At 49.7% G+C, this 25,585-nt stretch overlaps 11 protein-coding genes across 11 annotated transcripts; 5 read left to right on the top strand and 6 right to left on the bottom strand.

The window, feature by feature from the left end:
• Positions 1-2,035: 2,035 nt before the first annotated feature.
• Positions 2,036-2,836, bottom strand: N7529_009424 (6-phosphogluconolactonase; the record flags this gene model as incomplete). Its single annotated transcript, XM_057244951.1, has 1 exon — positions 2,036-2,836. The coding sequence occupies one exon, from the start codon at positions 2,834-2,836 to the stop codon at positions 2,036-2,038; it is 801 nt and encodes a 266-aa protein (XP_057093214.1).
• An 861-nt stretch (positions 2,837-3,697) lies between these two features.
• N7529_009423 (uncharacterized protein) lies at positions 3,698-3,925 on the top strand (the record flags this gene model as incomplete). Its single annotated transcript, XM_057244950.1, has 1 exon — positions 3,698-3,925. The coding sequence occupies one exon, from the start codon at positions 3,698-3,700 to the stop codon at positions 3,923-3,925; it is 228 nt and encodes a 75-aa protein (XP_057093213.1).
• A 2,497-nt stretch (positions 3,926-6,422) lies between these two features.
• N7529_009422 (RNA-binding protein) lies at positions 6,423-7,670 on the top strand (the record flags this gene model as incomplete). The annotated part of the gene is made up of 4 exons (XM_057244949.1): positions 6,423-6,500; positions 6,546-6,702; positions 6,766-6,955; positions 7,037-7,670. 4 exons carry the CDS (start codon positions 6,423-6,425, stop codon positions 7,668-7,670), a joined length of 1,059 nt encoding a protein of 352 aa, XP_057093212.1.
• A 219-nt stretch (positions 7,671-7,889) lies between these two features.
• On the bottom strand, positions 7,890-9,059 carry N7529_009421 (uncharacterized protein; the record flags this gene model as incomplete). Its single annotated transcript, XM_057244948.1, has 1 exon — positions 7,890-9,059. One exon carries the CDS (start codon positions 9,057-9,059, stop codon positions 7,890-7,892), a length of 1,170 nt encoding a protein of 389 aa, XP_057093211.1.
• Positions 9,060-9,784: 725 nt separating this feature from the next.
• Positions 9,785-11,374, bottom strand: N7529_009420 (glycoside hydrolase family 18 protein; the record flags this gene model as incomplete). The annotated part of the gene is made up of 6 exons (XM_057244947.1): positions 9,785-9,892; positions 9,951-10,486; positions 10,541-10,610; positions 10,664-10,723; positions 10,783-11,157; positions 11,222-11,374. The coding sequence occupies 6 exons, from the start codon at positions 11,372-11,374 to the stop codon at positions 9,785-9,787; spliced, it is 1,302 nt and encodes a 433-aa protein (XP_057093210.1).
• A 1,348-nt stretch (positions 11,375-12,722) lies between these two features.
• Positions 12,723-14,143, bottom strand: N7529_009419 (TBC domain-containing protein; the record flags this gene model as incomplete). Its single annotated transcript, XM_057244946.1, has 3 exons — positions 12,723-12,846; positions 12,893-13,647; positions 13,700-14,143. The coding sequence occupies 3 exons, from the start codon at positions 14,141-14,143 to the stop codon at positions 12,723-12,725; spliced, it is 1,323 nt and encodes a 440-aa protein (XP_057093209.1).
• Positions 14,144-14,439: 296 nt separating this feature from the next.
• Positions 14,440-15,454, bottom strand: N7529_009418 (uncharacterized protein; the record flags this gene model as incomplete). The annotated part of the gene is made up of 3 exons (XM_057244945.1): positions 14,440-14,864; positions 14,918-15,389; positions 15,452-15,454. 3 exons carry the CDS (start codon positions 15,452-15,454, stop codon positions 14,440-14,442), a joined length of 900 nt encoding a protein of 299 aa, XP_057093208.1.
• A 655-nt stretch (positions 15,455-16,109) lies between these two features.
• On the top strand, positions 16,110-18,568 carry N7529_009417 (AFI1/MesA family protein; the record flags this gene model as incomplete). The annotated part of the gene is made up of 3 exons (XM_057244944.1): positions 16,110-16,714; positions 16,767-16,827; positions 16,874-18,568. 3 exons carry the CDS (start codon positions 16,110-16,112, stop codon positions 18,566-18,568), a joined length of 2,361 nt encoding a protein of 786 aa, XP_057093207.1.
• A 371-nt stretch (positions 18,569-18,939) lies between these two features.
• On the bottom strand, positions 18,940-19,869 carry N7529_009416 (uncharacterized protein; the record flags this gene model as incomplete). The annotated part of the gene is made up of 1 exon (XM_057244943.1): positions 18,940-19,869. One exon carries the CDS (start codon positions 19,867-19,869, stop codon positions 18,940-18,942), a length of 930 nt encoding a protein of 309 aa, XP_057093206.1.
• Positions 19,870-21,114: 1,245 nt separating this feature from the next.
• On the top strand, positions 21,115-22,486 carry N7529_009415 (pyridoxal kinase; the record flags this gene model as incomplete). Its single annotated transcript, XM_057244942.1, has 6 exons — positions 21,115-21,165; positions 21,215-21,225; positions 21,303-21,382; positions 21,430-21,642; positions 21,704-21,821; positions 21,868-22,486. 6 exons carry the CDS (start codon positions 21,115-21,117, stop codon positions 22,484-22,486), a joined length of 1,092 nt encoding a protein of 363 aa, XP_057093205.1.
• Positions 22,487-23,665: 1,179 nt separating this feature from the next.
• Positions 23,666-24,869, top strand: N7529_009414 (phosphotransferase family protein; the record flags this gene model as incomplete). Its single annotated transcript, XM_057244941.1, has 3 exons — positions 23,666-23,755; positions 23,820-24,115; positions 24,173-24,869. The coding sequence occupies 3 exons, from the start codon at positions 23,666-23,668 to the stop codon at positions 24,867-24,869; spliced, it is 1,083 nt and encodes a 360-aa protein (XP_057093204.1).
• Between the last annotated feature and the right edge of the window lie 716 nt (positions 24,870-25,585).

The raw sequence follows: 25,585 nt of genomic DNA, 5'->3' as shown, positions 1-25,585 counted from the left end.
TCGACCGGGAGACCGTTGGAAACCTGGATTCTAGACCCGTTGATGACGCGATCGAAAAGAAGTGGAAAAAAACACACGTATTCCTCAGATGACTTTGAGGGACGGTTTGCGTTAGAATGTTTTCATTTCCTCGCAGACACGGAAATGGCCTCCGATCGCTTTCCGGGTCATTGGCTCTAGCCGCTCGAGCAATTTCGGCAGAGTCATTCACATCGTTCAGATTGTGGGATTTCCACAGTCTCCTGTCCTGTTGGCTGGCTAAAAAGCGTCATGCAGAAGTCGTAGGTTGTCATGATTCTAGAACAATCCCCATTGCCCATGAGGAGTTTAGCTCAGCCATCCGGCCGTATTGTCGGCCAATACAGGTCTCCCGATGTTGCAAATCGCAACAGCATGTTTGAACATGTTTAGAGCAGTGTGCGAATGTGCGATGAGATAAAGATGCGCGGACCCCAGTCTCCATGATACTCACCGTCCAGTTATCAACGCAAGTATTTCCAACCCTTGCTGCATTATCAAAGTCTCATTTAGTCTGCGTTTAATTTCTATCTTCGCGTCGAGATTTGAACGTCGAATTTTGACACGCTATCAAGATGTTCGAGATGGTCGGTCTGGGAAATAAAATTAGAAGTTGTTGCGAATGATTGCTTTTGCATTTGTTCTGGATATCAGTCACTCCGTTGGATGATTAAGGGCTTGCATCGTGACTTCCACTATTTTGTGTTCTTGGATTCGATCAGTCCACCGTCAACAATAAGAAATATGAGCACGGCGGTTTGTAGCTTTTTTTCTGGTTCCCGGCCTTGTGCCAGACAATTGATGTATAATGAGAGTGAGAAACTAGCACTTATCTTGGCCTCATGTGTATGTTCGAACTGGATGTTCTTTGTCCGACGCCTTCGGTTATAAGGATCTCATCGACGCAACAAAATCCCTCTTGGCTTCGCACATAGTTTTTTTGTCTCTTGAGATTTGGAACCTGCAACGCTCTTCCACTGAGGTAAATTTTTGATGATAATGCGTTCAGTTGAGATGGTGTTTTGTCGCATCTTCACATTAGACCGAGAAAAGGGGTTTTGAGGATGTTTATGGTTGTATTTTGACCTCCATTCATATTGACTCTCCACTGTCTTGACCGGAGATATTTTTCACAATGAAGTGAAAAAACAAAAAGGTTGTGGGCCAGTTACTCAATGTTTTTAGTTGGGTAGTGGATCAGACTGCAGCTTGTATGGAGTAGTGAGGTCGGGTTAGATTGCGTTTCACAATCAAATAAGAGAACGTCGAGTCCGTGGCAAAACTCATAAGGAATAATTGTGAAACTTACGCTGTTTTCTTAGCCCCGACAAATAGTTGTGCCATTTCACACTCGTACTGAGTGTGTGCTCTTGCTCATGTTGACGTTCGAATAAGTCAGGGTCAACTGAGTGATTTAATCGTATCTCAGTTGAGCGAGTCACCACCCATCCCTGGTCTTTTTCTGAAGATGAACGCGTGGCGTGTGAATTCGCTCCGATCATTCGAGTAGCTCTTGGCCGCTATCAGGTGCTTATTCGTGATAGAAGTGGTCGATTCTGATCTGAATGAAGTATGAAGGAATCGAAAGGTTCATGGGCAACAGTGCCTGCTGCCAAATGATGAACTTGAGGATCGACTCACTCAATTCAGTTTGGAATTGAGTACCAAGTTGATTGCTGAGTTCACAAGTAATTGAGCAAAGAGGAGCTTAAATGGGGATGGGTCGATTGCGATTTGAAGAAATATCGAGGGATGGGCCCTTCCATAAGTAAATAATTAAGTAGGCTTTGAAAATAGTAAGAGAGTAAGAGTAAACGAGTAAATCCTAACCAACATTCACTATTGTCGACATTCGCTCTTATCGAAAAATAGTAATTGAAGTGAAATCTATATTGCTAATTTTGTCTACCGAATTAATAACCATAAGCCCCCATCATGAAGAACCTCACTTTTGAACAGCCCATGAAAACCCACGGCCAACACTATCGCAGAACAGACATGCCCACTCTATTCCCCCTCACAGACTTCCACGACGAGCAAACGAAACCCCCTCAACAGCAGGATGATCCGTAAACCAGCTAACCTTCTCACCAGCACCGTGGTTCACAAGCGCCGAAGGCAAACTCGAGCCCTCCTCCAGATCAAAGATCTGCTTCATAATCTCCTTCTTACCGCCACCAGTCGCAACAAAAGCAATTTTAACCGCATGCGTGACAACAGGCAGCGTAAGCGTAATACGCTTTGGCGGGGGCTTAGGCGAGTTCGTCTCGGCAGCAACCCAGGCGTCCTTCTCACGCAGCAGCGCATGACCCGGGAACAGAGAGCAAGTGTGTCCGTCGGGCCCGCAGCCCAGCAAGATGAGATCGAAAACGGGAAGCTTAACGGAATCCTTGGCTGCGAACTCACGCATCAGATCCTCCTGGTACAGGTCGGCTAATTCCTGCGGGTCGTCGTCGCCGATGTGCTTCTCGTCAATGGCGTGCACGACCGGCTCACCGAGCTCGGTCGGAATCTTCGTCACCAGCTCGTCTTGGAGGAGGCGGTAGTTGCTGTCTTCGTGGTCGAGGGGCACGGCGCGCTCGTCGGCGAAGAAAATGTGCCACTTGGAGAATTGGGGCGTGTCTTGGGGGGTGCCGTTGCTTGGAGCTAGGAGGGCTTTGGCGAGGACGGCTGGGAGGGAGCCGCCGGAGACGGCGATGCGGAAGCTCTCATGCCGGGTTAGGGCGGCATTTTGGGCGCTCAAGACATAGCTGCGCAGATGCGTGGCTAGAGCGTCGGAGTTGGGGAAGCTGTAGAGGTTGGGGCTGCCGGTGGCCATGATGGTGTGTTGTTTGGTGAGGGGCAGATTGGTGTTTCGGTTTTTTAGGTGGGGGGTGAGATTGAGAGGGGTTTAGGCTGAACTGAAGCTCGGAAATAGAAATGCCGAGCACTGGCACGGTAATCCGTAATAGTATTTGATTACTGTAGATCTCAGAAGTGATGTTGAGAAATGAAAAAGAAATGAAAAAGAAATGAAGGCCGGAAGGAGAGGATATGACGTCGACGGCCAAATCTTATCTGTGCCTTCATCACCCATTCACACCTCCATATAGGATTCACATATATTCAATGCATTCAATCATACGTTCTCTCTTTATTCGACACTCATCTGCAGTATCTTTCCACATTTGATGAAATACTTCCTATTTGGGTCTCTTGCATATGGTCGATCTTCTCATGACGGCATCGTGCATGGCATTGCTATTAACGTGAATGATAACCACGATCTGACAATCTTCCTCTAGCTGATCTCAAACAATCTACAAGTCAATGTAAAGTGGATTTAAACCTTATGAAGCTTGAAAATAGATTTAAGATTGCATATAAATCCATATGTACTGGTTAATTATATGGTAACAGGCACGGTATAAGCAGTCTTGATGGTTAGGCAGTATTTAGCGCAAGCCCAAGACGCCCACATATGTACTATCATCGGAATGTGAATACGTATTTTACCTTATTACCTTGTTACCTGAGTAGAAAATATTCAAATACTCATAACCCGAAGGAATTCCTTTCTCTTCCTTTCTTTCCAAAGATCAGAATCAACCCAAGAAAAAACAGAAACCAAGTCAACCCATCATCACTCCAAACACTATCACATCACGGGGCACTAGGCACCAGGCAACACCTCTCAAAAATGCTCTCCTTCCCTCCTCCTCCTCCTCCATCAACAATGAGCCCCCCAATCCAAATTCCCCCAGGAATCCCCCAGACATCCCCAACATCTCCCACCTTCGACATCGTCCGCTGTTCCCGCTGCCAGCAATCTCTCAGTCTGAGCCAATCAGGCTCCACCGCCGTCCAATTCGGCATGAACTCCTACTACTGTAATCGCTGTGCCTCGAAAGTCGGGTTCAGCGGATGAAGCATGTCTTTTGACGAGATTCGCTTTACAATTTCAATCCGATCCTGAAATTCTTCAATCATTAACTACCAACCCATGACCCGAAACCCGGTACGGAGTACTCCGACCACTCGGTATACCTTGGACACACTTTCATTTCCTTCGCTTTGCCTTGGATACCCTCCCAGTCTCTGGTATTCTCAGTGCTGGCACTGTATTGACTGCGAATATGAGGGTTTGGTTTCCTGATTTTCCTGAGACCTGCGATAAGGCCCGAAGTGTGGGGGACGCACGGAGAACGGAGTAGCATCGCTTCAATCCCCGGTCGGCCTTTTACGATCGGACATAACGACCTTTTGCATTTTGGTGTTTTCCATTTCTTATAATGTTATTTGAGCGGGTGGTGTTTTTGAATTATCGGGGGTGTTCTTTTTTTTCATACTGAAGCGCGGGCTGGATCTCTTTAGCGTCTTGTTTCTATTATTTCAATTCATTGTCACTGTCTCCATATTATATATATTCGATCAGATACATTACAAGTAACTAATTCTCTTTTGCTTCTCTGAACATAATATTGTATACTTTGTAGGTCAAATAGTGCGAATAGCATTTCATCGCCAGGCTCAGTATCGCTAGCACGGAGTAGACATCTTCACACGCCAAGAGTGATACATTCAAATCAATCTCTTATTGAAACGACCCTCGTACGATATTGTATATTGTATGTGAGCTCCGCGGATGATCAGCATTCGCGACATTTCCATATTCGGGCCATGTAGATCTTTTTAATGCTTAACCATGTCCGAGGCCTGCCTTGGAGCCTTCCTTTGTATTTTTATTCTTATTTTATCCTTATTCTAGAGATAACCTACTCCCTACTCCGTACAGACATCGAATTCAAGATATATAGACCATGACGTTCACATTATATGCGCAAAGACAGGAAAGGTCAGATGATCTCCCCTGTGCTTTGGTCGCGCGTCGCCATACTTCAGCCCTGTGCTACATCAACTAGCATACGAAGTAATGCGCGTAAAGCAGATGTCATTTGACTTGATCCAGAAGTATCCTCATTCCCATGCTGTCGACAATGGGAACACGAAAGGAGATCTATTTGAAGATCTGTGAGACTTGAATAACCTGTACGGAGTACACCGTAAATAGCAAGAAACCCCGATGCGGTTGGGACCTGCAGTGTGACCGGTGTTCATTATTCTACAATACGGAGTATAGAGTCACCTACATATAACTCACTGCATATAGCTATAGTATTTGAATTGATCAAAACCTATAGTTATGGTGCTATTTATCTAGTTGCCGCTGCAGGTACTCTAGTTCAATAGTGGCAACGTAATATGTAAATGATAGCCCCGAATCTTAAGACCAATAGCCAACTGCAGTTCGTATGACTGCTCATGTTGCAGGGTCGATTATCCACTTAGATCGACGATCTCTTAACTCAACTTTCTTTTCTTTTTCTTTCTCACCCTGGACTTTCCTTTCTTTTTTGGGGGTTCTCCTCTCGTTCTTACAGAGTAGTAATCCTTCTTTGCTTTTTTCTTTTTTGCTCAGATCTGACAATAGAAAAAGACATGCAGTCAATGTGATGAATACATGCGCAGGTCCACTGCACGTCCGATCCGGATCTAGCGGTGTAACCAAGTTGTAAGTGCAATTCGAAGACTGATTTGTTTCTCTGGGATTTTCCCCCACTGCAATCAGCACGGGTATACCCGGAGACGATCAAGATTGAAATTTCTCCAACAATTTATACATATAGAGTGTCAATATTGACTAATACTCATCAAGAAAAGGAACACTCAAAGTGGAGGAGAACTGTACCCGACAGGGTGGTACGGAGAACCACTCTATTGCATTCATTTCATTTCATGGCAGAGCTGAGCTCGGGCATGGGGACATGAAAATGACATATCGCAGCATAACACCAAAGAAAAAAACAATGTCTTTCTCTGCTATGACTGGCTCTGACTCGTCGTCTAGGATTACTATTCGTCCAGATCCTGCAGTATTCTGGGTCCGATAGTCTGCTAAGAAGCCATGATGAGGACTCCTCTGCATTATTAGCCCTAACAATTAATTAACTTGAGGATTTCTTGTGAAACCTACACTTTTCCTTTTTGCTTCTTTTATTCTTCTTGAAATCATCTTATAATAATCTTGTAATCGCCCAGCTCGCTGCTTCACTCTTTTTCATTCTGTGTTCCGTGTTGGATTAGTCGCATTGCATTACTGTAAGTCTCTCCATTCCCTTGTTACTTGTCATCAATTCCAGTTCCCAGCAGGACACGGTATCACCTTGATATAAGAGCTAACACGGGCCTCTTGCAGACAATTACCTTCTGGACTCGACCAAAAACCCTGGTCGGACAAGAGCCCCGACTATTTTACAACGTCTCGAATATCTGCCACCAGCTTCCATATTCTCTTAAATTCATACTTTCGAACTAGCGCACATCCGGCGCTTAGATATCGCCCTGCATACTTCGACATATCAGCCATGCCTTTACTCGGTCGTGATAAGGGTCGTTCCAGATCCCGCAGATCAGACGATGAATTCGTCGTCTTCCTTCAAGGTGTACGTTCACTATCGGAATGACCGATACCAAACTAACAAAAGCAGATTCCATCCCATTGCCGCTGGCAAGAACTGAAGGACCTCGTGCGCCAAACTGCTCTGCATATCCGCCAGGCAGTAGTATACGACGATAGCCACGGCTTCCCAACGGGCATAGGCCAGATTATCGTGAAAAATGAAGACGAGGCCTGGCGAACATACCGTGCGTATCAACATTCCAAATCCAACATCTCATCCCCAACCTCCATCTAATTTCCATCCACAGACCGCCTCTCAACAAACGGATGGGAGGGCCAAAGCCTAGTCGTCACCCTCTCGCGAACAAGCACACCCACCAAACCCATTGCAGGTCCAACGAGAAGCCCAGCAATGATCCAAGGCTACATCTCCGGCCTCTCAACGCCTCCCCGCGCACATGGAAACATGGCAATGCCTCCATCTCCCGTCTCGCCAGAGTGAGTACTCATTCCACCCATCACCCTGTCACCCCCCAAATAAATACATATATCTACATAAACCAAAGCTAACACCCCCAGGTCCCACCCCCAAACCCCAACATTCCAATACCCAGACTACAATATCATGCCGCTCCCCCTCCAAATGCAACAATTCATCCCCATGCACCCAGACCTCTCCCAACTCCCCCTCCAATACTACCCCACCTCCCCCCTTCTCGCAAATCCCTACGACCAGCACTGGGTCTACGCAACCCAAACAGACCCCCACCCCAAACAACCAAACCCACACTCCCCACCATTCACTCCAGACCACCGCGCCCTGACGCTAGACAACCTCAGCACAGCCACAACCACCACAGACATTAAGAACCTGCTTAGCGCAGCGGGAACCATCGCCTCCTGCAAGGTTTTCAGCGAGGGTGCGCAGACCCGCGCGAAGGTTAGCATGGCGAGCGGCGAGGAAGCGCGCCGCGCGGCGAGCATGTTCCATAATTTGTTCTTTGGGGGGTCACGCATTCGCGTTCGTGTGGAGGATGCGGTGGGCGGGTTTGATTCTGCATCTGCGAGTGAGGTTTCTGTTTCTGACGAGGAGCTCGGCTCTTGGGCTGATGAGATGAGTGGATTTGAGTCGGAGAAGGTGCCTTGTAAGCCTTTGGTTGTTGATGGATCTGGGCTGAATAGGCACGATGGGATTTGTGCGGCGCCGACTTAGAGACTTTGTTTTCAGCCAGTATATATGTTGAGTTTATCTTTCTGTTCTGGTACTTTGCGCACCTTTAAAACTTTGTAATTTGCTGTTGGACTGAGTGCATTCTGTATGTGGCCTATCCAATTTCAACACCATGGTCTAGTTACGTACATAGTGTTGTTCTACATTAGCCCTAATCAGGTCTGCAATTCATCGATCCAGATAAGATTTGATACACATCCATCAAGAACCCTGACCCCTAACCAAATACAAATCTGCGTATGCCATCCTCCCAGCATCCAACCTCCCCCCACCTTTCACCCCATCCCACCCATTTCCATCCCCACCCTCCACTGTCCAAAATATCCCCCCACGCTCCTCCAAAACCCCCAAAATAACCCCAACAACAACCCCAACCATCCTCGGCCCAAAAGTCGCCTTCGCAGGACACTCCAAAGGTGAACATCCAAACGGCATAAACGCCTTCTTCTGTGCCCTCGTAATATCCATCCAACGATCAGGCCGGAACACCTCTGCATCACTACCCCATATATCGGTGCTTAGATGACACCCCTCGATATCAGCCGCGAGGAGCTGGAGTGAGCCGCCCGCATGCTGGTACGCGCGGTGAACCCGGCGGGTCGGGACATAGAGGCGCAGCGCTTCCTGTACGAGGTCATTTGCTGACGGCGAGAAGGCGGGTATGGCCCCGTCGTCCTTGACAGTGGGGTTTGTGCTCGAGCGCGTCGTGGGCGGGTTCAACTCAAAATATTCTTTGGTTGGACTCTGAGCGAAGGCTATCATGGCTTTTTTCCAGGATGGGTAGGCGGAGCCGCTTGCGAAGCCGATTTCCAAAATGCCGCGTAAGATCACGCGCCAGATTGTTTCGAAGGAGGGGAGGATGAGGTTGAGGGGGTTTGTGCTGGGGGTTTTGATGTCGAGATGAGGGAATACTTCCATGAGGGATTGTTGGAGGTCGACGTCGTTTGCGAAGGTGTGTTGGGGGTTTGCTGATGATTTAGAAGCTAGCCAGACGCGGGTGATTGATGTGGCTAGGTTGAGGAGACTGAGGTCGTGGACCTTCGCTTGATCGAGATCTGGGAAGATGATGGATAACACGCAGCGCATGGTGAGGATCTGGACCATGCTGGTGATGTTGATGCGGTTTTTGTCGGTCTGCGTTGCGTTCTTTTTATCATCGGGAAAGCCGTTGATCGTCCAGTTTGTCGCGGTTGTTCTGGCGAACATGGATAGCTCTTCCCATCTTTTGGCTGGTACGTTGATCAAATCTTTTGCCATTTCGACGAATGGCGCGACATGGCTGCTCTCATTTCGGGTGAAGGCGTTGTCGATGCCGAAGAAAATTCTCAAGCGCTGGTTTGGTATGGCCCTTGATTCGTGAGGCGAGAGCATATTGGGGCCCTGCTGGAGCTCGAATTTCCCTCCTATTATCAGGCGGCAGATAGAAGGCTCCGTGAAAGGCGCTCGACCAGCGTGAGGGTTAGTAAGTGTCTGCTTTCTAATACGCATGTATCGCCCTCTCAGCCATACCCCGCTATGGAAAATAAAGGAGAGTAGCAGAATGCATACTGCGCAGTCTAGCTCTGATAGAATTGGGCTTTGGGACATCCTCGAGGTATGGTATTACTTACGGGTTGGTGCAAAGTCCACGTAGACCTGTCCATACCTAGGTACTTATAATCCACAGAAAGTAAGAAGCATGGGGAATAAAGAGCTGGCGTGATAATCGCGTCGCATTTTCTTCCTGGATGCAGACGGTATTGCATGGATAAATTCACCTGGGTGTGCATGTATAGTTGTGGCAGGTTGTTTGCCAGGGCTGCCAGGGTTGATGTGTTTGGATATCATTGGGTGTACACTGTCATGGTTGTTGGATACTGAAATGGCTCAGGAGAAATGATAAGAGAAAATTAGAAAGAAATTAGACCGGCTATTCACATTGAAACTATCGATAAAATAACAAAATATAGACAAACAGCGAGTGTACATAGTTGGTAGAAGTCATCCGACCAAGCAGATGGACCAATGTATATATGTGCAGTGTGCAGTCGCACATGACATTCAAACGAGTGACAGGAATCAAACAACATCCAGATACGTTCAAACGAGCGACATATCTAACTGGATGGGAACCCAGCAGCCATATTGGCGTACTTGGAGCCCTTGTAGCTAAGCTGGTTCTGGCTCTGATCGAGAGCACCGACACCGCCGAATTCGGTAACGACCTAAGACACAAGTTAGCAAATTAACATAGAGCAGTATCGTATGAATATTCAAACATACTGTAGTAATCAGACTGTCGGCTCCAGTCTTGTCGGAACTGCTCTCCCACCACATACCACCACCCAGTCCCTTGGACTTGATATACTGGGCCTTCTTCTGCGCGACCGCAGGGGTATCGTAGCTGATAAGTGTCTTAGACGAGGAATCGTAACTGTAGCTTGCAACTTCCTGATCGAGACTGTGAACTGTCGCGCCCGCCTGGGGCAGCGCCTTGTAGTCCCACACTCCGTTCTCCCAGCTACCGCTGCCAACACCGTTAAAGCTTTGGCCTAGACCATTCGTGTTTGTGAATGAGCGCCCGTAGAGTGGCATACCCATGACGATCTTGTTTGCGGCAACCCCGTGCGCGATATAGTAGTTTACCGCTTGGTCCGTGTTGAATGGGGTGCTTGCTGGGTTGGCGGTGGAAGCGTAGATGTTCGCATCGTTGCCGGCAATTGTGTCCCAGCTGCCAGAGTAATCGTAGGCCATCAGGTTCCAGAAGTCGAGGTACTTGTCCATTTGGGCCAGGAGCATTGGTTCATAGTGAGATGGGCCTGTTGGTGTTAGCAAGTTGGCTTCTGGGGGTATCTTATATAGTTTCTACTAACCAGCTGGAGATGCGACTGTCAATAAAAGATGGTGACCAGGAGCGTATGTTGCACTGTAGGTGTCCAAAGCCTGAATGATATTAGCTTCGTTTGTTCCCGATCTCGGATATTAAGAGTTCATACCGAGCGCACGAGTTGAAGCAAAGATACCATGTTGGCAGCTTGAGTTGGGTCGGAAGGATACTGTTCGAAAGGAATTAGTATGTGGTGTTGTATACAATGACTGCTCTGGTGATCATTACCTCCCAGTCAATATCCAACCCATCGAACCCGAGATCCTTCACAAGCTGCACAGCAGAGGAAGCAAAGAGCTGTCTTCCAGCATCGGTAGCGAGCGGTCCCGCAAAGTTGGCAGAGTAAGTCCAGCCACCAATTGACAAAAGCACCTTGAGCTTTCTGTTCGCCTTCTTGAGCAGGTACAACTGTTTGACACAGCCATAGACATTGTTGCCGACATCATTCCAGGAATCAGTGGGATAATGTTTATCAGTATCTGCATAGGTGTCCGACAGATAGACCTCTCCAGTGGAAGAGCGGACATTGGCAAAGGAATACAGGACATGGGTGAGCTTGTCGGCAGGGAGGTTTTGAGGCTGGTAGTTTCGGCCGTAAATTGCCTGGATTGGGTGTCAGTGGATCAAAGCCGGTAGAATCAATGCAGCCAACATGAAGCAAACTCACCCAGTTCACGAAGTAGGCCACAGAGCGGTATCCAGTAGTAGCTTCGGTGGTTACTTCGGCATCGCGTGCTGCAAGTTCAGTTCCCAAGTTAGGGATGACCGCGGCTTGGGCGAGCCATGCCAGGCCTAGAGTAAAAGGAAGGACAGATCTCATTATTGAAGGAGTGTTGAAGGATTGTTGAAGGAGTGTTGCAGTATTGTCTGGATGTGGTCGTTCCGGCGACTTATGAAGATAATACTGAGGAAATGACCTCAATTTGTAGTTGAGCCAGAGAAGGTCGTCTACTCTGCCATTGTGCATTTGCCTTCGGATAACTCCAGTATCCAGGCACTTGGAAGCCTTCCCAGTTCTCCGCAGACCCGGGCGACACCCTGCAGAGTGACTGTACAGGACGGGTCCATGGGTTCAAGGCACATTCCACCCCGTCGGGGGTGTGATTCTATGGTAGCCGTCGACCCTCGAGATGATAAAGGAAATTGGCCGTGCGCCTCCAGTGTGAACAGTGATTGAATTCATCACGGGAGTTTGGGCTAGGAGTTAAAGAGCGCCACATTCCGGATATCTCCTTATCTAGTATGCGGCCGTGGAAAGCCATGAGCCGCTATAGGCGTGGTGGTTGGAATGTGTAACAGTGCATGAACAACGTGGGGGCATGCGATGGTTTGTCCCAGGGTGAATAGACTTGCAGCTGGAGGTCATTGCCGTCCAATCGGCACTGAGGAATGCTGAACGTGAGTGACATTGTCATCTGCGTTTCCGCGCGGGCATACTTTGATCGACCATATACCTTGTATTGCTCGATTCGCTTACCTTGTACTCGACCCTGAAGATCAAATAGACTTGAAGTGATATGGTTAGTGAATGTAACTCAACGATGGTAGTATTAACCTCAGATAGATTAAAGGGGCCTTGCGACGGAGCCATGTGCCTAGTACAAATTGGATTCTACTGTCTGCTCGCGTGATCAGAATCTACCCCGTTCTCGTATTCACTCATGTAGCAATAGAAGAACCACCTAGTTGCATGTAGTTAGGTTTAAAGTGCATCACAAGCTTACCTATGCAATTTATCGGCTGTTCACTTCTGTTCACATGTTTTTTTTGACTTTCAACTCTGTCGATTATTTCCCAATGTTGTTGGCGCACCGGAGATGATATATTGAGGTCGCATTTCGTTTATCTTCAGGGGAAATGTGTGATCGCGTGGCTTGAGAAGACGAGATTAAGGGGTTTCCTTGGGTTCTTCCCAGGTTCCCCGCGTATAATTTTATTCACATATTCAGGTATACTCGGAACTCGAGTCAAATAATAAACAGAACAGCTCACTTCATTTGCAATCAAACATTTGTATACAATCATCATTCATTCCAACAAGCGTGTAGCCTAGGCGTTCATACCAATACAAACCTCATGTCCCATATCCAGTACGACAAATCGTTACAATAATCAAACCAAACGCCAAAACCGGAGTAATAAAGAGCCGCTCCAGTAAGATCAAATCCCTATTTCGCATGGGCGATCATCTCGGCATAAAGATCCTCAGGGATCTTCCGCACAAGGAGAACAGTCAACGCAATGATCTCTTTTGCGTCAAGGGGAGGAAATGAGCGGAGGATTTTATTCGGGCTGCACCAGTCAGGATTTATATTTTCTAACCTGGGAAGGGACTCACCTTGGGCTTTCGAAGATCATATCGCGCATACGTATTAGTTGGGCGACGATGCAGAGGATGTTCAAATGCGGGCCGTAGGCAAATAGGAAATCCCATAGATGCAAGACCTCCGGCAAGGGGGGTGTGCAAGCGCAGAGAGTTAATACCGACGGGAAAGCGTACAACTCGGCATGCATACCCTTGGAGAAAAGATATGCTGCAAGTTTTGGTTCCACGATCTCAAGGCATCGGTCAACAAGGCGAAGACCCTTGTGCACCCCGTCCATAGCGCCGCGTATATAGCCTGGACATTCGCGCGTGACGAAGTAATGGAACAGAGCGAAAGCTTCGACCTCGCTGCGGGCGGCATACAGGAAGGGCGCACACAGCACATTCATGCCTTGGACGTACATCGCCGAGTCGGTGGTGGGCGCGTTGGTCTTCTCCAACTCCCCGCCAAACGTAGACTCCTCTGCGATGCTGGGTGGCGTGTTTACTAGAAGTTCCATCTCACGGCGGCGAGACGAGGTCGGTCGAGACCGGGGTTTCGGTCTGGAATCGTGCAGTTTCCATGCTACGGCATTGAGGAGGCGGATTAGGCTTGCTTCTGTGACGCGCCGTTTGAAGAGAGGGTCTGTGGCGAGGGTGCGGAAGGTGTCGTTGCGGATTTTGGCATATGCGGGTGATCGGCCGCGGTGGATAAGAGCTAGGTAGTCATCGGTTGGCATAGGTGGGATGTCGAGGAGAATCAGCCAAAGGTAGATTCGGTACGGTGACTGCCATTCGTTTTATTAGTATGACAATTTCGTAAATCGTATTGAAACTCACCATTCCATCTCCGTCGGCGTCCACTCTGCTGGATAACACGAGGTACTTGAGCTCTTGGAGACCCTCGCGGGGATCGCCACTGGGGGGACCATCGCGTAAGAAATTCTCCAGAAGTGATCTTTTCAATCCAATGCCTGAGCCGGTTTTGCGCGCGGGTCGTCTCTGGGTTGCGGATGGTGTTGGGGCAGCTTCACGGGCTGCTGCGTCGCTATTCGATCGAGCCCGACGGTGTGCGCGCGCTCGTGTTGCTGCGCCTGGTAGCCCTGCTGAGTCACTGTCATGGGCACCTCCTTGGTGGGAGGCCTGTGTTTGGGCAATCAGTGCGCTAGAGCTTGACAGCACTTGGTGAGATTGGATCTTTCGCAGTGTCCGTAGGGTACGTGGTGATGCGGGGGTCTCGGGACCTGGGATACCGAGATTCCAGGAGGGCTGGGGTTTGGCCATTTTGATTCAAGTTTGTGTTTCATGGACGAACATCTCGAAAGATGTACGAGCTTGACAACAGTTGCCGGGTGGAGATCAGATCTGGTGGCTGGAGCTTTTCTGCCGATAATATGCGGCCGACCTTAACTCCGTGTACTTTGTATTGTTGCACACATGTTTCATCAACAGTTTGATTGTGAATAGTACAACATTGCTTAGAAAGCTTTCTATGGTCTGTATTGCTAACATATTCAGAGTACCAACTAGAAACAGAGGTGAGCCCCCCCTAACGCCTTGATCCAAAACCCAGAATCATATCATGCCTGTGCTGCATCTCCCTCCCGTTTCACATTATTTGCATTCTCACCACCAACAACACTGCGCACAAAGTCATGGTACTGGAAGACTTCACCCCTCTTAGTCATACCCCCGGTCTTGGATCCCCGACCGGTAAACGCTCGTCGTCCGATAAATCCACTGAAGACCTCATCAATCTCTCTCTCGCTCAACCGTGTCTCTCCATCTTCTGGAGCAGTATGTAAGAGAGCATCACGAAGCTCTGCCACGTCTATTTGTCCGTTGTCATCATCATCAAATGCAGCTAGGGCATTGAGAAGCTCATGAGAAGGTGACATTGATGCCATGAGTCCAGACAATGTATTCAAGAAATTTGGAAAGTTGATAGTCTGACTTCCTGCGGGTGGGAAGAAGCGCGAAAGCGTAGATGGGGACGAGTCTTGACCTATTACAACATTGCATTAGTAGGCGCCAACTCCTCAGACAAAGTCTTCGTACCCAAAGTTGTAAGCACATCAATCACATCATCCTTGTTGACTAGTCCATCGTTGTCCCGGTCCAAGACCTGGAAAGCCTCTCTGATCTCCCTTACTTGGTGCGGGGCTAGCTTTCCCGCAGCGTCGCCGGCGGGGCCTGCAAACCCTGTAGTCCTGCTACTTGCGATCGGCGATAGATTTCCCGGCGAGCGCGCGCCCTTTGTTGGGGAGGGAGGAAGTTCTCTGGCAAAGTTGGGTTGAGGGATTGGAGGCTCGCTCTTTGGTGACCGCGATTCGCCATCCTCCACTGTGTATGTTTGGTTTAGCTTGCTGGGCGATACCATGGGAGTATACGCCCGACTCGGTGAGCTCCCTGGGGTATTTCCTCCACGACTGGCGGAGGGCGGGGAATTCGGAGTGGATGGTCGCCGGAAGGGCGATGCCCTTGGCGACCCAAAGGACAATGGTGATGGTTTGAAAGTAGGATTATTAGCCTAGAGCAAGTTAAATGAAATTAATATTGCATACCCCATCTAGCTCGAGATATTCAACATACCATGGCTGACAGTTGTTGAATCGATCAATTGGCGAATTGTAAACAATGACGCTGTTATCGCCGATGTAAACAAGCATTCAGTTCACCGCCTTCTTCACCGCCTTGGTCTTCTTCGTGTGCATCTACAGTGTTCTGTGCAGCGGTTCCCTCTATATTCCCTCCATAACATGTATTCGAGATAATTTGGATAATCACACTCCGCTTATATCTTCAACATTAGCTGTCGTTTGTTTCAGTCTACATATTCTCGATTTCGCGCTCGTTGAACAAGATACAATGGCCTCATGGTCTATATATGCATGTACCATCACGTCAGATCCCCGGGGACCTAGAAGAGACGTATCATATTTCGATATCCAAACAAGAATAATATTCAGATATATCATACTTTTGTATGTATCATATTCTGTATCCCATAATCTCTCGGTCCTTCAAAAGAGTCAACTATCGCATCTGTTATCGGTAATTCTCCACAGCGGGGAGATCGTCCTTTTTCTTAACCCCTGAATAGCCATCGGCTACACTCATTGGCTTAAGCATTGACCATTGGCTCACTGAGTCTGGCTCTTGAGTTTCAGATTGTGTTCCCCCTCGATATGCTTCTCGATTTATAGACACCCTCTCCCCGGAGCAATCGTCTCAGCACATACTCCGAAAGATGGCCACAACACTGCCATATCGACCGTCAAATGACTCCCTCTCCGCGTCGAATCGCCAAACCACAGGTCTTCCTCGGCTCTCACCGGCAGCCTCCTTCATCGGACGATCACCCAGCAGTTCCCACGGCTCCTACCACCGAGCGTCTACAGAGAATGCGGTGTCGTCGTTCAAACCCCGCCGCTGTAAAGCGCAGTACCCGCTTGACTCGCCCGAGCGACATGTGGAATACATCCTGGTTGCGTCCTTCCATATTGATCGGGGTCCGATCATGGAGCACCAGTACCCCGCCGCCATCAGTGGGGACGAGAGTATGCTTGCGGAGCTGATGCTGCCGGATCAGACACATGTGCGGAGTCAGGATTGGACCATGTTCTTTTTGCACAAAGATACTAGTGGTGAGGAAGAGACCGATTCCGCGGGTGGAAAGAAGAAGAAGCGCAAGTCGAAATATCACGGGAACCAAGAAGGGGCGGATATTCTGGATGAAACCCCGGACGAGAGCACGGATGACCCAGACAGCAGTGACGATGAGGGTGGTGAGGGCCCACCTCTGATGTATGTGCTGAATCTGGTCAACACAAAGCAGGATAACACGGTCCGAAGGTATGTCTACAGCAATCTTCATACTTGTTTTGCATGGGCTAATAGCGAACAGAGGTGCAGTAGTCAAGGCCATGGCGATTTGCACGCGGCATTCGTTCCTCCATATCTACAAAGTAAGCTTTCTCAACCCTGTTAGGGAGACGATTCTGACTAGTACAGCCTCTACTTCTTTTGGCGCTGGAGGATTACTTCAAATCACCATACCCCGAAACGCTGGCGTCTCTCTACGATGCTGTCAATGCCATGGACCTTTCGTTGATGCCCAAAATGTCCATACTGGAGCGCCACATCTTGCAGTCTAGCAACACAAAAGATATGTTCTTGGAGAAGTTTGAACAAATGATCCGCCAACGCGAAGAGGAGGAAAGTCAAGACAGTGAATGTCCACCATCGCCAAAGAAGATGAGCCGATACGCCCTGCCGCGAGATACACATGAGTACGAGTCGAAAGTGGTCTACAACGACATCCCCATTCCAGTCAAGATTCCAACAGTGATTTGGCCAGAGACGGTTGGAGACTTCTCTCTTATCAAGCTCATCCAGACCTTTGCCGTGCCCCATGCCACCTCCCCGCAAGCATTCCAAGCCCACCCCCATCTGACGACGAGCGGCCCATTCACGCATCCCATTATCGTTCTCGTCAACGCCATCCTCACTCAAAAGCGAGTAATTTTCCTCGGACACAATCGACCCTCAGGAGAAGTCGCCGAGGCGGTGCTCGCAGCCTGCGCCCTCGCATCTGGGGGCATTCTACGCGGATTCACCCGCCACGCCTTCCCCTACACCGATCTCACCAAAATCGACGACCTCCTCAAAGTCCCCGGCTTCATCGCAGGCGTCACAAACCCCACGTTCGCCAACCACCCCGAATGGTGGGACGTTATGTGTGACCTCCCCACCGGCCGCATCAAGATCTCCAGCCACGTTGAGACTGCCCCAGTAACAGAAGGTCTCCTGTTCTTCCAGCAACAGAACGCCCTCCTGCCAAACAACACCTCCAACACAACCCACGACCCAACAGGCGACACCCTCTTCATGGAAGACATCCTCCGCAGTATCAGCCAGCGGCACGGCGAAAATGCCATCCGCGCGAAGTGGCGCGCCTACATCACGAAGTTCGTCCGCGTAGCCGCAGCCTTCGAAGAAGCCGTCTACGGCGCCTCAAATCTTTACATCATCGCCCCGGGCGAAGAAATCTCCCCAGACAGCCCAACAGGCCACCAAACAGACGCCGCAGACCCAACCTCCCTCCGCGGCCACGGCTACGTCTGGACGGACGAGACCGCCAAACAGCGCGAGCTCTCCGCCTCCGTCTCCCGTATCGAAGGCTGGCGCAATACCCGCTCCTATTATTCTTACATCCAGGATCTCGCAGCCATGTACTTCCCCGCGCGCCCAATCCAGCGCCCAGACATCCATCACCACCACGACCGGCTCCGCTCTCTCAAACTCTCCCACGCCGAGGCTGCGTCTATCTACCTCGCCCTGTCCCATTCCGTCAAGGACTACGCCGGCATCTGCCAGCTGCTGTGCGTGGCGCCGGAAAACCAGGCCGGTCTCTTCTATGTTAGCATGGGTCTTTTCCACCCTGACCAAGTCGTCCGCGAAGCGACGGTCGATCTGCTAGATCGCATCGCGGCCCACCCGGCCGGTCGCCATTTCTGGACTCATGTCGGGCGCTTTGCGAAGTTGGGGTATATTCGTGTGCGGAGGGAACGGGATGCTGCTGCGCAGAGTCCTATTTCTGGTGCTGGGTCACCGATTGTTCCTACCAGTCCTGGTGCTAGTTTTGGTGGCGAGCCGCAGAGTCTTGTCGGCGTTGCTATGGGTGGGAGTATGTCGAGGAGGAGTTGAGTTTCTTTTCTTTCGGGTGGTATTTTGCTGTTTATGTGAGCGTCTTTCTCGTTTGAACTTTGTCTTTGCTAGACTTGTCGCATCTTGATCTTGTCGACGACTATGAAAATGGGGTATATCCCACAATACGATTCCCAATGCACTTCTAAATTTTCCTTCTAAACTTCCTTCTACCACGGGTATCTTTCACGCGCCACGAAACGAGGTTCAAAAGAGTAATCCAACTCATACATATAGACAATATCACTAAGATTACATACAGATCAGCCCAAACGCTCTCGCTGACCAAAAGCCCGTGACCCAGCCGGGCACCAAGAAAAGAAAACCTTGAGAAGAAAAGAAAAACACATCAACATCAACATCAACATCATCTAAACCAGCCACACCATCGACACCAAGACAGCTACTGTCAAAACCCCCACCCCAGAAACCCCCACCCTCTCACTCCCCCCAACAACCTCCACCCCAACCGTAACATTCGTCTTCGCAAATCCCTCCCCACAATGCGCATTAACAACCCTCGCCGAAGGCAAATACGTCCTATCAAGCGCCTGCCCATTAACCGTTGCCCACCGCGCAAAAACCTCCATAGTAGCCTGCAAACACAGCGTACACGACGGCGTCGAGCCGCCACCCAGCGCACTCCCCAGCGGCATGAAATACACATCGTAGTCAGCCGGCGAGGAGGTGTTCGTCGCCGCGTCCGCAAAGCAGTAGCTCTCCGTCTGCGGGTTCGTCAGACACGTCGCGCGGTACATGGGTTCGTAGGCTACGAGGTCGCGGTAGGTGCCTTTGACGACGGCGTTGTTGTTTGCGTAGTCGGCGCCGCAGTTCGAGGGCTTGATTAGGTCTGCGGCTAGATTGGTCATGATTGTGCTGCAGGTTGCGGCGTTGGCGGCGCAGGCGATGTCAAGAACACGGGAGGTGCTGGTTGCTGAGGAGAGGGTGTGGAAGAAGGCGTTTGAGTTCTCGAGGAGGAGGGAGATGGCGTGGCAATTTGTTATTGTGCTGTTTGCGCGCCAGGTTTTGTAGAAATTTTGGCAGGAGGTTGTGTTGGCGAAGTTGTAGGCGAGGGTGTCGTAGGGCTCTGGCATGGAGGTCGTCGTGGTGCTTGTTGCTGTTATTATTGTTCGGCGGGCTGCACCATGTTCATGTTTATGTTGTTTGGGTTGGCGATCTGCGATGATCGCTCTCGGATGGTGAGCCGAGGATGTGTATGGTTCCACTTGGGCTTTTGTGATTGAGAGGCAGAAGATTGATATTAGGATTATGTAGATGTAGATGTTGTGGATGTGCGACATTTTCGCGGGTTGCTTGCGCCTTGCGCCTGGAGACGTGGATATCGAATTCGAATTGAAATGACAGAAGTACTGGCAATCAGTAGCCAGTAGCCAGTAGCGGTAGCCAAAAGCCGAAATCAGAAACGACAGTAAGTTCTTTGTTCAACAATTAAGCAATTGAGTTCTTTCAAGTAAACGAGTGTGTGGTAACGAGTGAACAAAGAAGCGGTCTATTTTGTTATGGCATGTTAGCAATTGAGTTCAAAGAACGTCAAGAGCAGTGAATAATTCCTGCTCGTCGGAGATATAGCCACAACTAGGAAGTCAGGAAGTCAGAAAATCCTGGGGATTAAGGTCTAATAGGAATCGGCACTAACAGCCCTGAAGCCTACAGGCCTTGGAAAAAGAACGTCAAAGCTAAAGGTGAAAACGTGGGCATAAACAGCAGCCAAGGCCGAGAACCAAACTCCAACAGCCACATTTAGTCGTTTTAGTACGAGTTAGCCCAAGTTGAGTATGGACTACAGCACTAAGACCAGAAACAAACTCTGGGCCCGGAACTAGACCGTTCGGTGGAACTCTCGGCTCAGGGGTGCATATTTTTAGTCGTCATTTCCGTTATTGTTTTGCTTTACCCGGGTTAGGGATGGAGTACTGACTGGATTTGCTGGTCGAGTGTGGGATTTAGCTCTGGGAGTCGAGACCATTCGGTGGTCAAGGCTGGTGTCGATCTGTACTGGTTAAGATTAATGTCAATGTTGATTATTCTTTGCCTTTTGCTGTGTGACTCGATCTGAGACTGATCTGTGGGACTTAGAGTAGATGGGGATTGCAGGATGTAGAACTGCAGGATGAAATTAAGGAGGGCGTGAAGCAAGGGACTTTGTAACACACGAGCAATCCTAAGCTTAGTCTTGGAGTTGAAGGATGGAGATTGCAGATCTCGGGTTCGATTTACTCATTTTATTCTAGGGCTAACTCATTGTACATTAATATTTCCTGATATTATAATATGTTTTAATCCAGAATACTTCCAACATCTATGCTATACAATCTATGCACTCAATTATAAATATAATACAATTCTACCTACATATATTGTAGGTAATAGAATCACATCGAAGTGACATTTCACGATAAGCCAATTAGGTAAGAGGAATTTCGGCAACGGCCAACCTGGAACACTCTCCCCACAATTGGAGTCATCTTGATATATACAGAGTACAATATTGTAGATTGTATCTTGAATACACCCACTCCCACACAATGTCAGACCAATTGGTACCAGAAACCAGGGTCCTCGCTGTAGCAAGCCATGTAAGTAAACCCCCACCATCTCTCCAAACAAAACAAACTAACATCACAGGTCGTCTACGGGTATGACAACACCGACAACGCTATAGCGTTGCACTTTATATCTACGCATGTCTTGATCAAACACTAACAACACCCAGCCATGTCGGCAACACAATGGCCACCTTCGTCATGCAGTCCCTGGGCTGCGAAGTCGCCGCCTTAAACACCGTCCACTTCAGTACGTTGCTCACTTCCCCTCCGGAGCCCGGCTCACCGAAATTTCAGGTAACCACACTGGCTATCGCCAGTTCAAAGGGACCCGTGCTACTGCGCAGGAAATATCGGACCTCTACGAGGGCCTGTGTAATAGTAACCTGACAGACTTCGACGTTATGCTATCCGGCTACGCTCCCAGCGCGGCGGCCGTCGAGGCAGTGGGCACTATCGGTATTGACCTGCAGCAGAAGGCAAAAAGCAACCCTGGTTCTTTTTTCTGGGGTATGCCTTGAACATGATATGTCCCGCGATTCGTTATAGTTGTGCTGATAAAATATATCAGTGCTTGATCCTGTCATGGGTGACCAAGGCCGACTATACGTCAACGACGACGTCGTCCCGGCTTATAAGAAGATCATCCCATTTGCAGATTTGATCCTGCCCAACCAGTTCGAGGCAGAGTATGTGGCCCTGTACACTTGTTGGCGAGCCGGCTAACAAAGACAGAACCCTTTCCGGCATCACAATAACCTCTCTGGCAACCCTAGCGCAGGCAATCACAGTCATCCACAAGCTGTACTCAGTCCCACATGTCATAATCACCTCCGTGCAAATCGCGCAGCTCGAAAACTCATCCACAGAAAAGGAAACCCTGACCGTCATCGGCTCCACCACAAAATCAGACGGCACCCCGCGTCTGTTCCGCATCGATGTCCCCGCCCTGGACTGCTTCTTCAGCGGGACGGGCGACATGTTCGCTGCCCTGACTGTCGCGCGGCTCAGCGAGGCCGTCGCTGACTGTGACCTGCGCACTACCAAGTCTTGGGTTTCACCGGACGAGGTGGCTGCTACGGATTTACCGCTCGCTAAGGCTACTGTTAAGGTTTTGTCGAGTATGCATAGCGTGCTGGAGAAGACGCTTGAGAGCAGGGAGGCCGAGTTGGCGATTGAAGTTCCCGATGTTGCAGGGCTTGGTCAGGAGGAGAGGCAGAAGAGGGAGTATTTGCGGAGGACCAAGGCGGCGGAGGTAAGACTTGTAAGGAACACGAGTGTTCTAAGGAATCCGAAAATTCTGTTTGAGGTGCTGGATTGGAAGAAGGAGGACCTTCCGGTGGATCTGCAGTAGGGCTATCGCATGGAATATGTTTAGAGTCTAGAGGCGGCCTTTGTACATAGATTATTTCGGATAATTCTGGGTCAAGCATAGGTGTTTGATATTTTGAATATTCTTTTCTTCTCGTCATAGCGAACGCGCATTAATCATCATATAATTTTGTTTTCCCTTCAGATACCAGTGCTGCCGAAGCCACCAGCGCCACGCACACTCTCCTCCAATTCCTCAACGACGCTCACCTCGGGTGTATAGATCTAAATTGTCAGCCGCGCACATGCCCAAACCCAGAAACAAGAACAACTCACCCGCTCCAGAACCAGCTGGGCAACGCGATCACCGGTCTTGACGGGGAAATCGACGTCAGAGTGGTTGAACAGCAGAACCTTGACTTCGCCCCGGTAATCGGCATCGATAACACCAGCTCCAGTATCAATGAAGTGCTTGGCAGCAAGGCCGCTGCGGGGAGCAATGCGCCCGTCTGTGTTCGTCAGCACCATTCTCTCCCTTCCAGGGTATCTCCAATGATCAAAAACCGGAAGATCGACATACAAGTTCCCTCTGGTACAGCAATGGCAATGCCAGTATCGACGCCGGCCTTACCCTTAGCGGGAATGACAGTCTCCTTTGCAGCGTACAGATCGTACCCAGCCGCGAACGCCGAGCCGCGAGTTGGCGCCTGCGCGGTGGGAACGAGCTTCTTCACGAGAAGTGGGGGCAGCGGCTGCTGGATGGAGGTCACGGCGGCGGTCATGTCGGGCTTAGAGCGTTTGGCGATCGGGGAGGGTGGTAGGGAGGGTGGGTTGTGGGAGGTCTTGTCGGTGTCGGTGGTCATGGTAGAATAGAATAATAATGTGAAATAAAATGAATCGAATCGAATCTAAATTGAAGTAGAGTGGACTAGTCAAATGCCCCCCCACTCACTACCAGTTTCATCCCTAGCTTCAGCAAAAATTGCGGTGAGCTCGGCGCGTTGCGTGGGACGCGTGTGTTTGTTCTGTTTGTTTCGTCTTCGCCTTTCTCCCCGCTCTTTGGCGGTGACGCCGAGGACATGCTGGGGCCGAGGTTCCCCGGTAACATGGTCGCATTTAGTGCTTGCTTTCCCCTGTACTTTTATATTTGCCGAGATCGTATTCACTGGAATATATATTTTTCACTGCATTGTCCTTGTATTCTATTTTCCTTATTGCAATTATGGCGGGTGAAGTGCGCCAACCTATAGACATTCCCTCGCTGGAGAGGTACATTGACCAGCATGTTTCGGAGATCAAGACTCCACTTGATGTCAAGCAGGCGAGTCTGGCCCAACCGTCGAACAGCACCATAACTAACCTATATGTCTCTGTAGTTCGGTTTCGGTCAATCGAACCCTACATACCTGCTTACTGCCGCCGATGGAAAGCAAGTCGTGCTGCGCAAGAAGCCCCCAGGCAAGCTGCTCTCAAAGACAGCCCACAAGGTCGAGCGCGAGTACAAGATTATCCGAGCACTAGGCGACACAGATGTACCAGTCCCCAAAGCGTACTGCCTCTGCGAGGACAGCAGCGTGATCGGGACGCCCTTCTACATCATGGAGTTCCTTGACGGACGCCATTTCACGGATCCAGCCATGCCCGGCGTGAGCGGGGAAGAAAGAACGGCACTGTACGTGACAAGAATTGAGGCTCAAACGCACCCCCACCCAAACTAACCCTATCGCAGCTGGAAGAACGCCGTCCAAACGCTAGCCAAGTTCCACAGCGTTGATCCGCACTCCGTCGGCCTCTCGAGCTTCGGCAAACCGACCGGCTTCTTCGACCGCCAAATAGCAACCTTCACCACAATCTCCAAAGCCCAATCCGCCGTCCTAGATGCCGACACTCGCGAACCCGTCGGCGCCCTCCCCCACTTCACAGACATGGTAAACTTCTTCTCACAGAAAGCAACGCAGCCACGCGACCGCGGCACCCTCGTGCACGGCGACTACAAAATCGACAACATGATCTTCCACAAAACCGAGCCGCGCGTCATCGGCATCCTGGATTGGGAAATGGCCACCATCGGCCACCCGCTCTCCGACTTCTGCAACCTGACCAGCCCCTACATCATGGATGGCGCAGACAGCCAGCTCGAGCAGTTCGTCCCCGGCGTGCTGCCGGGCTTGCCTGCGCGCGAGGACTGTATTCGCTGGTACGCGGAGACGTCCGGGTACGAGACTGGGGCTGATGTTGCGTGGGGCGATGCGTTCTTTGCGTTCCGAGGCTCCGTAATTATGCAAGGCATTGCGGCCCGGTTCGCGGCGCGCCAGGCGAGTAGTGCGCGTGCTGGGGATTATGCGAAGCGGGCTAAGCCGTTTGCTGAGGGCGCATGGGAGAGAGTTAAGGCTGTACGCAATGCTGGGGTCAAAGGGAAGTTGTAGGGGCCGGATGGTCCGTAAGGTTTCGTTTTCGTCTTTCTTTTTTTTTCGTGTTGTATATACTTCATGCTACGTTTGGACTAGACTACATTTGTATGTTTGGACCTGTCTGTTTGGATTTGTCGTGGCTTGCATGTAACTAGCACGAACGTACGGAGTAACGTTGTGTGTACACATAAATAGGTCCACGGGTGGATTTCAATGCGACGATGTTTGCCAGGCCCGATATAGGCGCAGAGATACAGGACTGGAATGGATTTCCAAGTCGCCAGCGTTTGAAACCGTCTGCAGATGAAGTGTTGGTACAAGTTTAATATGCAGGGTTCAATCATGGACCCTATTCCTTCCCAGGATATAATATAGTTACATACACCTACATGTAGGTAATGTCGTAGGCAAGAAATGGCAGAACTCTTGGCGCCTGACGTGGTGGTCAGTAAGCACTTGGCCCGATTGGGAGAAAAACTCGAGAACATCATCGGCATCGTATTGAGAATATGCGACCATATCACGTTTATGTACGCCCTTTCACCCGAGTTGGTAAAATACGCTACCTTGCTCGGTAGGGGTGTGTATGTATATAAGCACATAAGTACAAATGTAGGCTAGAAGAAGTATAATATAGTATTATCCTCAAATAATATGTATAATGGTACCTAATATACATAGTAATATCCAAGGCGGCTGCTGCAACACAGACAAAACAAAGTGCATGGACT

The sequence above is a fragment of the Penicillium soppii genome, assembly GCF_028829465.1.
Source record: "Penicillium soppii strain IBT 18220 chromosome Unknown utg000007l, whole genome shotgun sequence".
Classification (NCBI taxonomy): domain Eukaryota; kingdom Fungi; phylum Ascomycota; class Eurotiomycetes; order Eurotiales; family Aspergillaceae; genus Penicillium; species Penicillium soppii.
This window is presented reverse-complemented; position numbering and strand designations above follow the sequence as displayed.